At 41.3% G+C, this 14,702-nt stretch overlaps 1 protein-coding gene across 1 annotated transcript in view; it reads right to left on the bottom strand.

The window, feature by feature from the left end:
• Pard3b (par-3 family cell polarity regulator beta) overlaps nucleotides 1-14,702 on the bottom strand; it is a 517,239-nt gene that overhangs the window by 459,530 nt on the left and 43,007 nt on the right. The window contains exon 3 of the mRNA XM_055616796.1: nucleotides 1,473-1,561. Within this exon, the coding sequence (XP_055472771.1) occupies nucleotides 1,473-1,561 (89 nt within the window). The remainder of the gene's footprint in view (nucleotides 1-1,472; nucleotides 1,562-14,702) is intronic.

The raw sequence follows: 14,702 nt of genomic DNA on the forward strand, positions 1-14,702 counted from the left end.
AGGCAAACACTCTTCCAACTGAACTATTACTCAACCTTATTAAATATAAAATATAAAGTATAAAATTTCCATTTTATAAACCAGAAGCTAAAACAAGGAAAGATAGATGAGTAGAGAGAGAAGGCTTGTAACCAGGCAGTGCCTATGGCTGTGACCTTAGACAGCAGTATAAGAAGAATGATAGTTGACTTCACATAATGAGCCACTTTCCCTGATAATGTGAACAATCCTGGGTGAAGAAGCAAATTCGTTTTACAAGCACCAAGTAAAGTACTGTAAGGTTGTATAAACACAACCCACAACAGTGCTCATTGGGAAAGCAAAACACTCAAACACAAAGAACTCTGGAGAGCTCTATAAACTGCAAGGCAAAGACAAGAAAAGCAATTTAAAAATCCTGGTTGCCCAGGAGGGAAATCAGGCCTGGCACGAGAAACCTAGCCAACCTCCCGGGGGTAGTGAGGTCATGGACCTTGGATGAGAGCTAACCAGCCACATTGCTAGACCAGCACAATTCCTAACCGCATTCTAGGTCTTATCTTATGCTCACAAAGAAGTGTAGCTAACACTCCCTCACCAAAGAAGCTTCTCTGGGCAGCAAGTAGAGACTGTTGCAGGGAGCCACAACTGGGTGCGATGCAGATATTAACAAACTGTGGTGAGCCAGACCCATGTATACGTCGATAGCACAGTTCCTGACTCTCTGACTCAGGGACCATTAAGGAAGAGAAGGCAGAGGATTGTGGGAGCCAGCATATCAAGAAGTCTAGTGTAAAACCATCTCCCCTAGAAACGCCTGCGTAAACGAGACCATAACATTTGGCAATATCAGTAGATAAGGAATTACAGCCTTTGACTGGTGAGAGAGGGAGAACTGAATTGACTTCTCCAAGGGATGCGAGTTCTCATTGATTGTTCATTACAGAGGGATTAGTCTTGAAACCATATACACAGACGGAAAAAAAATGCCTCTGCCTGCAAACAGATACATCTATTGTCTCTATGTGTGTGTGCGCCTGTGCATGCACATGCACACACGTGAATAGCAACAATTAACCAGGATGAGGAAGTTATCAATTTGAGAGGGGGCATATAAAAATGTTACAAAAAGGTGACCTGGAAGAGGACAGAGGTAGGAGAGTGAAGGCGGCGGCGATGTAATAACATGCTTAAAAATTAAAAACAAAAAAAGAAATGAACAAAATCCTGATGCAGAAGAGTATTAGAAGCCTCTAGGATTATTTGGACGTCTCTGGTTTTCAGCAAAGTTCTTGTATCTTATGTAGAAAACAGGTGAAAGAAATAGTTAATTCATGTTTGAATTGAAATGTGTCTCATTACACAGTTCTACTTTTCTTGGTATTTCCTGCAAAAAAAAAAAAAAAAAAAAAACCAGAACAACCAAAATCCATCACATAAAATAATGCCAAGTTTAAATACATAAAACAATCTATTTTTCATTAGGAAAATACCTCAGTGGGTTTTTCATTTTGTACGGCGTTGGTAGCCTTGTCTCTTCACCATTCACAGCGTCTCTGCTTTCCAAGTTCAGGGTGGGGTCCTGGAATGAAGCAAAGTTACAGGATGTAGATGCTGCACACAGAGAACTGAAGCTCTGAGAGAAATGTTTCAACCGGGGGAGGGCTCAGCTTCAGTCTGGACATCGCCAGTTTGCTCCTGTTTCCTTAAGACTGGAAATAGGTGTTAATCTCAGTGCTTTCACTATTTGGCCTCTGAAATGCTCAAACGAGCCATTTGCACAAGGCTATATGTGAAAAACTGGACAACACATCCCTTAACTTCCTGCTTGGGCTTGGGGATTGTATTTTATTTATTTTTTCTATTTAATGGATTTATTTATTTATTTGATGGGTTTATTTATTTATTTATTTTTACAATTTATTCATTATATACCCGGATTGAAGCCCCCCTCCCTCAATTCCTTCCAGCCCCAACCTACCTCCCTCTACCCCACATCCCCTTCCAGTGTGGAAACAAATACTGAAAGAAGCTTCCAGTGCCAAGTTTTAATGACCTCTACATGCTTGCACTTCCACAACACAGTAAAATGCACGAAAAAAAAAAAAAATGAGAAAACTGTTTGTTGCCTGGCTGTCTTGGAACTCACTCTATAGACCAGGCTGGTTTTGAACTCAGAGATCCACCTCTGCTTTCTGAATGCTGGCATTAAAGGCATGCACTGTGACCATGCCCAGCTCTCTTGATTTATTTTAACATGCATTTCTTAGATTTTCATTTTCTTTTTTGTGTGGGTGTTTTGTGCTCTCAGAGGTCAGCAGAAGGCCTTGGTTCCCTTAGAACTGAAAGGGGATGATTGTGAACCATCAAGTGGGTGCTGGGAAACAAACCCAGGCCTTGGTGTTTTTAACCTGTAGGCCATCTTCCGAAACTCCACAAACTGATTTCTTTTTTTTTTTTTTCTTTTTAAACATATTGTTCATTTTAAATGGATAGCAACATTTCAAACAAGGGAATGCATTTTTGTGAAAGGTATATTTCTTAATTCAATTTTCTGGTCTCCGCATAGATAAATAAAAGGAAGAAAATCTCTAAGGCTAAAGAACCCTTAATAGTGTTAGGGTTAAGGCACCTTTAAAAAGATAAATTTCTGAAAGTTTTGATGTTCATATGACTTTTAGGAAGGGCTTGGTAAGTTCATACAGAACAAATAAGGCAAGGTTGGGCAAGTTTAAAAAATACCTAGACAGAAAGATTTAACAGAATGCTTGAGCCTGTGATGATCACGCATATCAAGATATTTGATAAGCACATTTATGCCCAAATCGTTAGCTTTTTACCCATGCATAAGAGAGGGAACCTGTGTGTGGTCCTAGAGGCAGCCAGATCCTACTGTATTGTCTTTTAAATGCTATATAAGAAACTACCCCAATATGTTATGGGTTAAAAACAAACATTGCATTGTTTCTTCTAGTTTCTGGGAAGTTCTGGGGTGAGGTTGGAAACCCGGCATCTGCAGGACTGAAACTGCAGTCCTCTAAGCCCAGCGATGCTGCAGCCTGGCTGGAGCATCAGCAAAAATGAACGATCCCATCATTATTGTTTTCAGCTCTGCTCACATAACTTTGACCATCCTCCTGCCAGCCCCGGACAGCTCTACCTACCTCACATTTGCATTAAGTTTTGAAATCACAGTATGTGTTTCTTTCATATTTGTTTTCCTTTTCCATATGGGCTCAACAGTCTGGGCCTCTTATATTTCCACAGTAATTTCAGAACCGGCATGTCTGTCAAATTCCACCTACGCTGAGTATTTGGTAGAGAACACACTTGATCTATACATCATCATTCCATCCTAATGATAAACATCCCTCCAATCCATGAACATTTAACAGTGGCAGTTAGTTAAAACATTTTTCCTTTCAGAGCTAACTCTAATTAGATACATATACATATCACCAGAATGCTAAAGAAAAAGAGAGTACTTAGTATGAGGTTTCAGCTCTCTGCCTTGTTTGTTCTCTCTCTGTTCCATGTGGAACTTTGTTACTGAGCCCCAACTATGGCAGGAGAAGAATATACTTTTTGGCTCTAGTTAAATTCTTGGAGGTTAAGGAGTTTCCTATCTAGTTTTAGTTATATGACAAGTAAAGTCTGTATTTACATCAACACTGTACTTGATGTGCTATGTATTTGAAAATGTCAATTACAATTTTAAGTTAATACGGAGCCAATTGCAGTGTGATAATCTGATAAGGGGAAAGCTCGGCTGCCTACGCTTCGAGAGTGATCATGTCAACAACTACACACTTAAAGAGGATACACATCCTGCGGCAGACATGCTTGGCAGCTAAGAGTGCTGCTGCTCTTGGAGCGGATCTGAGGAATCTGATACTCTTTTCTAGACTTAGGTGCACTTGTACTCACGCACGCACATTCCCACATTCCCACACACACAAGTCATTAAAAATAATAAGATAAAATTCACTGAAATGCATATCTAAGGCTTAAAAGCTACCATTCACATATAAAAGAAAACATGCAATGTTTGTCTTTCTGGGTCTGGGTTACCTCTTTCAGCATGATTTTTTTTTTCTTTTGCGTCATCCATTTAATATGAAAATTATTTATCTTAACACCTGAATGATATTCCTGTATATAAATGTACCATATTTTCACTATTTATTTATCAGTTGATGGACATTCTAGGCTGGTCCCAATATGGATGAACACATATGAATACGGATGAGCAAGTATCTCTCAAGTATGATGTAGAATCCTTTTGTTATATGTTCAAGAGTTGATTATACATTTCTGGATCTTGTGGTAAATTTATTTCTAGGTTTTTGACCCCCCCCCCACTGAATCTCATGGTTGCTTTATCAGTTTGCACTAACTTTAATGAATAAATATCCTCCCTTCTCCACATTTTCCCCAGCACGAGCTGCCATTTGTTTTATTAATCTTGGCCATTCTGACAGGGTAAAATGAAATCTCAAAGTGTTTTCAACTTGCATTTTCCTGAAAGCTAAGGTTGTTGAATGGTTTTTAAGTGTTTCTCAGCCATTTGTGTTTCATCTTATGAGAATTCTCTTAGTTCTAGACACTTTTTTTAAGTTATTTGTTTTCATGATGTTCATGTTTTTCAAGTTCTTTGTATATTTTAGATACTAATCCTATGTCTGATTCACAATAGGTAAAGGTTTTTTCCCATTCTGTAAGATACTTCTTTGCTCAAATGATGGCGTCTTTTGCAAGAAATAAATGTACAGCCATAGGCTTTATGTCTTAGACGGTAGAACCATTACTTTAAAAGTAGCATCAAAAAACCTCTTTGCCTTGCTGCAGCTATCATAAAGAGGCAGAAACTATAGTGTATCACCTCAGCTAACAGGCAGTGTTTGTTACTTGCCAAAATCACTTCTGTATATTGCAATAACAGAATCCTCTAGTATTCTCTAGGGATGAGGCAGGAAGGCCGACTCTGGAGTCAGTCCATGAAGACATAAACCCAGCTCCAAATTGACTCCGACAACAGTCAAGCACGGCAGTGCTTCAAAATGCAGGACAAAGACAGGTGTCTCTTATCAGGTAATACAAAAAGTGTTTTACCCTCAAATTTCAAAATAATCGACCAAAAAATGATTAAAGCACACCTCAGCTTCTCTTTCAGTATATTACACGCTTAAATGAGGAGTCACGAACTCACACCTATCTAAAAATGAAAACGAGAAATTTCCCCCTCGTAGTTTATTTAAATAACTTGGAGGGGAAAAAAAATCTGTAAAAATCTTGACTTTTAAATTTGGAAGGAGAGGTACGGAAATAACTCCGATTATGGAACGCCTAAAGGTCGACATAACGGGTGCTAAACAGCCTTCATATTTCTTAGGCAGGGTGGAGAAATAGGAATTATGGGATTTAAGAATCCTGAAACCTGCCTCTAGAAGTAGAAACACAATGCTTTGGAGGGCCTGCATTTAATTTTTAAAAGAAAAGCATTGCGACTTCTATTTTTAGTGGCATATTAAAAAATTGTGGGTTGGGATGAGCTGCTCTGTGGTATGCTGTTGTAAAGCCTGTCTTCTTTCCCCCACCTTCCCATCCTTTCCTTCCCAGCCACCAAGCCAGGCTACTCCAAGAACACTCTTCACAGCTTCTATCACATCAGGCAACATCTACGCGGCCCTCGCAGAAAGACAAGCTTAATTACTACATTTAAAAAAAAAAAAGAGTGAACATTTTTAGCAATACTTCCAGGATCGTGGGAGCATTAATGACAGCCAGAATGCATTGGATTTAAACAGCACCGCACTATTTTTAGCTTTAAAAATCAACACTTACACAAATATTCCCAAACCAATTAGCAGCAGCTGGAAAGTAAAGGTGTTTACGTTTCGTTACCACTGGTGCTAACTACAGCAAGTGCTCACAGGCTGCCAGAGAGAGGCCAAGCTCCTGGAGGACAACTGTCTCTTCAGGGGTCATCACAGCGTTGGCACCAGGCTATCACTCTGTCTTCACAGTTTGTACAAATGGCTGATTCCATACGGGAGAGAGTACGTTACTTACTATGAAGTGCCCCTAAAACAGGCATCTCACTCTTGATGAGGGGGAAAAAAGAAAAAAGTCAGAAGAAAAGACTACCTAAATTCTCAGTGTGTTCCCCTGGTTGGCTGTAACTGCAAAACAGTGTTATTGGTTTCTCATTTCTAAGAGGAGAGCTTTAGCAGTTTTCTTTCTTTCTCCCCTCCCCCCCCCCACCAACCCACACAGGTTTCTCAGTGTAGCCATGGTTATCCTTTATAGACCAGGCTGACTTCCAACTTACAGGGAGGGACTCACCTACCTCTGCCTCCCCAGTGCCAGGATCAAAGGTGTGCATCACCACGCCCAGCTGCAGGTTTATCAATAGACACTTCTCTGTGACTCATAGGTGCAGGAAACAGGGTTTTGGGGTTTTTTTTTGCCCCACCCCCATATTTTTAACCATTTGCCCATAAAATTTGAACTACAACTGAGTTATGTTTCAAAACCTCCAGTGCATTTTAAGAGAAGATTTGCATTCTGAAAAGCCAGTCACAAGTTTCTTCTGAAACCGCGCATGAATTTTAGCATGAGAGTAAGAGCAACATTTACACAGAGAAGATTTGAACAGGAGGCTCTGTGCCTGGTGCTCATACATAAACATAATGTAAATTTTAAGATTAAGATTCTGGGCATAATTTCAGAATATTTGTTTTTACTTTTTATAACAAAAATATCTTGCTAAAGTAAAAACAAACTGCATTTGCTATGCACACACTTGGAATTAACATGCATCTCGGCAGTCAGGCATTGTTCCACAAACTCTACCCAGTGCGTGTGCCTTGGGCTGCAGGCAGTGCCTTGCTGTGGACCGTCCCTGTTGCCTTTATGAAAGCATACCTAAGTGTTTCAGTCTTAGCAACTCAACAGGCGTAGAGTTTTCTCCCGGCGTGCATACTATTGTGTTTCGTATCAATGTATCTAGAAATTAAGAAAACATTTTAAATGCTAGCTTATTAGTCGACTAAGTTACATTTTCTTCTCCTTTTTTTCTACTGTAACGTGTAAACTTCAACGGATCAGAAGCATCCAAAGCTTTGAGGAAACACACATTTCTGGGCCTCACCCCAGAGTTGGGGCAAAAGGTAAAGGTAGAGCCTGAGAGGTTTTGTAACAACCTTTTGATGCTGCCAGTGGGGGAAGAGCACACAGGACCTTTAGAACACCGCCTGGCAGTGGTGGTGTGGGTCTAACTTCTGTAGGCAAAACTATAAACAGTATTAACTAACCCAGGAGAGAATGACGCTAGCCTAGTCTACTCACTGTATACTCAAGGAAACGGACCTAGAATGGCAAAACAACTCTCCCCTCCTATATGCTATGGTAATGACAAAGCCATGCTTCAGGAGTCTTGAGTCACCATTCCAGGTTCTTTGAGTGTAATGGTGAGTATTTAAAGAATGCTGACTTTGCTAGGCAACTGCTCTCCCACCAAGCTGTAGCTCTGACTGTGGTTTTTACTACGTTTCAAAGACACTAAAAAAGACATTTAGCCATGTCCTAAGGACACTTTGGCTTTCTTTCAAAGACCTCAAGATATTTCACAAGTAATTAGACGTATGTTCACTACAATCCTGGGTGGTTTCCTGGCATTCTGATTTCAGTTTTCTACATGAACCCATTCAAGAGTGAAAGGATGTCCAAGATGAAGTCAAGCTGCAAAAAAACTAAACAAAACAAAAAAAAACCAAAAAAAAAAACCTAAACCAAAACAACAACAACAAAATGATTAATTAAGACCGTTGATCTCTAAAATTTAGATTTGCAATTGACTGCAAATATATTAGCTATACCTGTTATGATTACTGTCCTTCGTTGTCACCTTGATTAGATTTAGAATCACCTAGGAGACCCAGCTCTGGTCATGCTTTTGGGGTATTTCCAGAGCTGTGGCTCCTAGCTGGTTCTAAATCTAATCAAGTTGAAAATGAAGACTAGTCATCAAGCTAGGAAAGATTAATGTATGGAAGTGACACTGGTCTCAGCAAAAGCAGAGATCCAGCTTAAGTGCTGTAACTGATTTACCTAGGGAGCAGACAGAACACTTATCCCTCACTTTCCTCATCTGTAAAATGGGTGAGAGATTTCTCTGATTCATTCCAATTATAAGATGTCTTTGTTGAGTTCCCGGGGAAGCTGTGTGATGTAGCCAAGCTCAGGTGAGTAAACACACATAGAAAAGTAATTTAAGCAAATGTTTTCTAGATGCTTTTCTTGAGATGCAAACTCTCCCCTCTGTGGCTATGTTTCTTTATTCTCTTAACATATTCACTCCTATGTGAGTTTTGGGAATAAATCTACAGTGTGAATACTTGAATGAAAGCTAAAACTCTGTCTTTACCATGATTCCCTCCTTTTCTATTTTTTATTATCTTTTATTGACCTTTTCATTTCTCTCACTGCTAATAATAAGCACAATTAGATTTCATTATTAATATTTCCCAGAAATCTAAATTACATTTGAGAAGACAAAGTTCAAAAAGCAAAATCCTTGAATATGCATATTCTTTACATATTTTACCCGGTCGGGTTTTTGGTTGGTTTATCTAGGTTTGGTTTTCGTTATTTGCGTAGGTAAAGATTTTCAAAGTGTCTTCAATAAATGTAATGTAATTTACGAAAACACTGCTGTGAGCTAAAAATAAGGCTAGGGGAAGACCTGAGAGTTCTGTTTTGGAAGATCTGAGTAGGCCAGCCTTCCTGGTCCAAGGTGCCAAAGGTTAAAACGGCCTTGATTTCAAAGTAGCATCTCATCTGCCCCATCAGTCTTCGGTGAAGGCAACAGTACTGCTTGCGCGATGCTCACTCACTGGTGTTCAAGCACCGCTTGCTTCGCATCCCTCAGAGCTGGGGAAGTTCAGGTGTTCAGCAAGGCAGTTCTAGAACCTCCTTTAATGCTCACCCCTCCTTTCCCACAATCAAATAGCGCTTTCAAAAGTGCCAAACACAGAAGGAGAAAACAACATACATATTTAAAGGCAAGACAAAGACAGACATGCCCATGTTCGTCATTTCAATTTGTAATCGGGATTCTTTTCCTCCATCTGGTTTCGGCAAAATTTCTACCGGTTTTTCCATATCATTGCGTTTATGAAAACTGCTTGCACCCAATGCTCTGATGAGCCAAGACAATGATTATTTCTGAAAGGGTAAAGATACTGAACAGCATGTCCATCCCTACATGCTCTGCTTAAGCACGTAAGATATCTGTACTCACGTGAAGTGTCCCTCCCCCCCCATACCTGCTGCCACCGTCAAACACATGGTCAAATAGGCTGTAAGCCTCAGCTTCTCTTTCACTTACTCTGTCTCTTTAAACTGTACTGTATTTTCAAGCATGTCAGGTCCAGGCTGGGCAAAAATGGACATTTCGATGATCCTAACACCTTGGTTGTAATTACACGCCACCGAAAGCTGGTGGCTGTTAAAGTGCTTGAAGAAGTAAGGAAAATTCAGCAAATAAAAAATAAACCTCTACCCTAACCATTTTCATTTTGCCGAGTGAAATATATTTCGGTCAAGTCTGCCTCTAGTAAGTGCACTTTATACATTAGGGCGGTACTGCACAAATTCAAGGGTTGCTTAGGAGTGGCCCCGAGGTAAAAGGACACATCATTAAAGGCCTTTTCAACCACACGCTCTTCATTCACACAGCCACAGACTGATGGCACTGCTGGCCTCCCTGTCACAGTTTGCACATGAAAATGTACTGTCCCAGCTTCCAACCTGAAGATGTGTTCTATGAACTCGTTTCAGTACCCGAGGGGGGGAGTGGGAGTTCGGAAAAGTGGAGATGGAGAAGCAGATTTGTATGCCTGCTGTCCAGCGGTATATTTTTCAAAATTCTCAAACTTAAAGAAATCAAGTTTATGTCACAAAATCTTCTTCTTTACATATAATTAAATTTATAAGCCATCATAGTTCATGAATAAGGATATTCGAAGTATATTCCTGGTACCTACATTCTGTAAGCATTTTAATCTCTCTTCATGAAGCCCAGAGTTCCCCTCTCCTGCCTCATGTGCTTGTTCTTTCCCCATGACCTCGTTCCTGTGTCTTTGCACACAATCATTTTGCCATCCAATTTGTCAGTCTTGCAATTCACTTCCTGCCACCTCTATTGGAAGTCCTTGGTTTCAAAAAGTGAGTTAGTCAGTTTATGAGATCTACTGAAAAGCAACACAGAGCCATGTAAGAAGGATGTTCTGAGACAGCATAAGACATTCCTGAAACCATATCCAAAATGCCATGGGCTGAATGAGGGACAGACATTGGGAAAGGTACAGAAGTGCATGGGCCGGAGCCTCCACCACCTCAGGCTCCCACGTCATATGCCCAGCGCTTGAGATGAGGTGCAGAGCCCTCATCCCTGAACTGCTGAAAAAGGACCCCAGCAGGCAGAGGAAGGGCTTGTTTTCCCACCTAAAGCAAACATGAAAGTCCACTGGCAGGTTGAGAGCCATCCTGTAAAAGCAGTTGCAAGCAAGACCAAAAGACACAGTGATCCCACGAAGAAATCAGCATGCATTTGCATTTACGTAGAGATGCTGGCTACTTCATTTCTTTTTCAGTTTTGTGACAGTACTGAGGATTAAGCCTGGGGCACGAAGTTTTTATCATGAGTTACGTGGACACCGACTGCTCTACCATGAAGTACAGCCCCAGAGCCAGGCTACTCAACTATTTCCATCTTGAGGGGACCGCACTGATCTACTGAAGATCTCATGGTTCAATTGTAAGGAGCTGAAATATCAGCCGTGGAAGGCATCCTCTCAGTGTTATGTTCATGGACACGATACAGAATGAAGGACGTGCCTGGTCTACATTCACATCTGCTGTACAGAATACCCTGGCTTACATGGCCAATACCCTTCCATGCTTCCACACCTCCCCTTGTTGGAACCATCGTCTCTCTGAACAGTGTGCACAGACCTCCTCTCCCTCACTGACCTCCCCTCTCACCCGTCCAGTGCCGGGAAAGCTCTGTATGGCACTGACCTGGGGAAGGCGCTAACATCCTCACTTGCCTGCCTGCCTTGGGTCTGAGATCCTTGAGGTGTGGAATGGGTCCCACCTGTCTTTGTGACCCTGTCACTTGGCAGAGGCTTGAAGTGCAGTGAATATTCATTCCACTTGAGAGGTGTATCGACTTGGTAGAAATACTTTTTTTTTCCCTTAAAGACTCTCAAGTAACTTTCAAGAGAAAAAATATTTATGGTGTGCTTAGAACTAAGCTAATCCCAACGTTCAGAATAATATGCTAGCCTCTACGGGGAGGCTCTGGAAACGAAGATGTCACTGCCTTTGCATTCAGAGCTGCGAGCTAGCTGGCACCATTGCCGGAGGCATCGCTGGCAAGAGAATCTAAAGTACAATTGAAAGCTGATCTTTATTTATGGATTGAAATAATTGAAGTAAAAGAGAATGCACTGATTTGTACCTGGCTAGTTATGTTTCTTTATATATGCTCTTATATTTTATTTATTGTAATGTATTTTAAAATGACTTTCATTATTTATAAAATGTAGTTAAAGTAATATTTAAAACCACCTAAGTCCCACAGCTGCTAGACGCCTGGTTCAGCCAGCTGCTGCCAACTGGGGAAGGAACTGCAGCCGCTGGGTGTTAGAACCGGAAGGAGCTTCTGGATGGGGTGTGACGTGTGACTGGAGGGGGTCCCAGTGCCCGGTGTACCGGTGTTGTAGTGAAGACTGTTTCTGGCTTCCGGTGATACCCGCTCAACATACTCAGCTGTGGCCTAAGCGAACCTCAGCGGTGTCCCCTTTCCCCTTTTCCATCCCCCCACGTTCCCGCCCATCAACAAGCTGCCACCTTTCAGGGGCTCCGAACATCCCCAGACCCTACCTCATGGCTTTTCTCAAGAACACCCAGACAGTCTCACAAGAATCCTTTCAAGGACTCTCTGGTCTCTAGAGTCGAGTGAAAACCGAGTCTTCAGTGGGTCCACGCCATCGGCAGAACTATGTGGTGGACGTACTTTTTCCTCAGCCGCCAATTGCAGTGGTTTCCTTCCATGGGTCCTGATCACCCCACCTTCCCATTCTCTTCTCATTCCCATTCTTATCCCCTGTCACCTCCACTTTAACTTAAAATTTACCCGGGCCTCAGCTCACATCTTGCTGGTGACTTCTACTTCCTCAGAGACCTCAAAACTCAGTCAGAGGCCACCAAGGCATGGGCTTCTGAACAACCCCTCGGTGTGACAGCAGTGGCTCTTCTTGCAAGGCAGATGCAAATAAGGACAAGTCAGAATTCTGTGCACAGGAGCAGAGCTTTCCTAATATATGCATCTGTGTTGTGATACCACACACTAAGGAGGGACATTGAACTGCTGGTCTAATCACACGCCTTCTGCAGAATCCTAAGAAATCAGTGAAACTGGAGTAATAATATTGTTTCACACATATAGTATAGCAGCAGAGCTACTGCCTCACGGACATGATGTTGGAACAGATCAAGAGTATCTGTGACAAACAAATGGCCCGAGTGGATGTAAGCCCGGAATTCCACTGACTCCACTCTTCACCTGCTTGTCAAAATTGCCACGCAGGAGAGAGACACAGTACAAGCAGCCTTCAAACTCTGTCAGCCAGTGCTACGTGTTACTGAAGACATAACTCCTGCCTAGGCACTTGCCGGTGTAAATCACGTTTCATGATGGCAAAATCAAAATATATTCTATGCTCTTGTCCTCAGGTTTACAACCAGTATATACCAAACTTCAAATGTAAATCCAGGGGAATTCATGGTTACCTGTTCTTCATTACTTTGTTTCTTGGCTGCTTTGTTTGGAGAGCAAAATTTTGGCCTCTAATGCCTAAATCTTTGCCTGCACCCAGGCCCAGCTGATTGCTAGAAATACGTAGAAAAAGCATACTCTAATTAGATTCCTTAATTTAGATTTTTGAATTGCTTCTATCAGACAATAGCGATTTAATTTAAATGTCTTTTCTAGATGAATCCTTGAGTCTCATCTAGATTTCCTAAATGGGCATCATTAGTAGGCAGTTCTGTAGGTTAAGAAATTTAAGCAATGAAAAGTGGAGGATGAAATGAAATTACAATATAGTGCTTCATGTAGAATGCCTGCAAACCAGTCTCCCTCCCGGCTTCCCTTCCCAAAGGCTTCAAGACCTGTGTCAACATCCAATAAACCTTCCTAAAGACGGGTGTGGCCTCCAGCTCATGAATGATGAGCCACCTGAAAATACCTCAGGTTATCTGAGTTGTATCAGCTTACTTCATAGTTCATATTCGTCTTTTAAAAAGTGAGTGTTTATGCCTTCATATGAGGACAGGAACCCTCTGAGGCCAGAGGTATTGGATCCCCCTGAGCTGGAGATACAGACAGTTGGCAGCTTGAGTGCTGGGAACTGAATTCAGCTCCTCTGCAAGAGCAGGCCATACTCTTAACCACCAAGTTCTCTCATCCCAGTGAGTGCTCAGTCCTTACTGAACGAAGTAGTAAACAAACCAACCCACCAAACCTGCCAACTGGCTGTGTAGCCAAACAGTACTATTTGAGAGACAGTCCTATCAGAGAGACAAAGGCTCCTTATCAACCGAAGAGAAAGTCTAATTGGTCAGTTGGGTAAATGTCAGTTCACTATACTTTTAAGTACTTGAATATTTCCAAAATATATTTTAAAAATAGAAAGTACGATAGCAAGAAACAGCTGAAAATTATGAAGAAAATAAATTTCAAGTCAGCAAGAGATCATATACATAATGCCACATGACACAACAAAATAGGCCCTCCAATTTTTTTTTTTAAATAGTAATTGTAACTCACATTTCCTCTGATCTGAATGCAATAGAAATTTAATTTAATTCCAGTTGCATTAAGGTTTCTACTGCAGCACGATGCCCCAGTCATGTCATATCTGATCTGGGCTGTGATCTCGCAGTTTTACTGAACCTTCAAGGTTGAACAGACAAGCACATGCTCAGCAGGTAAGGGATTTTTTTTTTTTTTTTTTTTTTGTAGGCCAAACCATTTCATGTATTTATTTGGATTAAACTTTCCTAAATATATTATGCATATCTGTGCCATCTAACACTCAGACTGCAATTCTTCAGCTAATCATTTTGAAGATAGTCACACATCTCAGTTATGGGCTTCAGGGGCTAGTGAGATGGCTCAGCCCTCAGGAGTTCTTACCGTCCTCAGGATGACCCAGTTCCTAGCCCCCAGTCCCAGGGTGTCTAGTTCTCTGGCTTCTACAGGTGCCTGCACTCCTGTGGTGCACCTCCAGACATGCATGCACAAACATGCACATAAGCAAGGCAGATGCCAGCCTGTCTCTGCCACTGCATTGCTGCTTGAGAACCTGATTCTAAATATCCATTTCTCCACCCAAATATGAATCTAGCTTATATTATCCTTATATTATATTGAATGGTTTAGAAGCCCTTTCACAAAGCCTTAATACTTTTTTTCCAATTATAGAATAGTGCATTTTTTACATCGGAAATGATAGTGGTAGATGCAGGTTTAAAAAAAAAATAATCAAAAGTTTCTGCGTTCCACATGTGTGCTGGGAATTGATCACATACGTAATAGGCCGGCACTCTTCCACCAAGCTTAGTCTCCAGCCTTTGATGGGCCTTTTTCC

Source organism: Psammomys obesus, unplaced genomic scaffold (assembly GCF_907164565.1).
Source record: "Psammomys obesus unplaced genomic scaffold, mPsaObe1.curated_primary_1811, whole genome shotgun sequence".
NCBI lineage: Eukaryota > Metazoa > Chordata > Mammalia > Rodentia > Muridae > Psammomys > Psammomys obesus.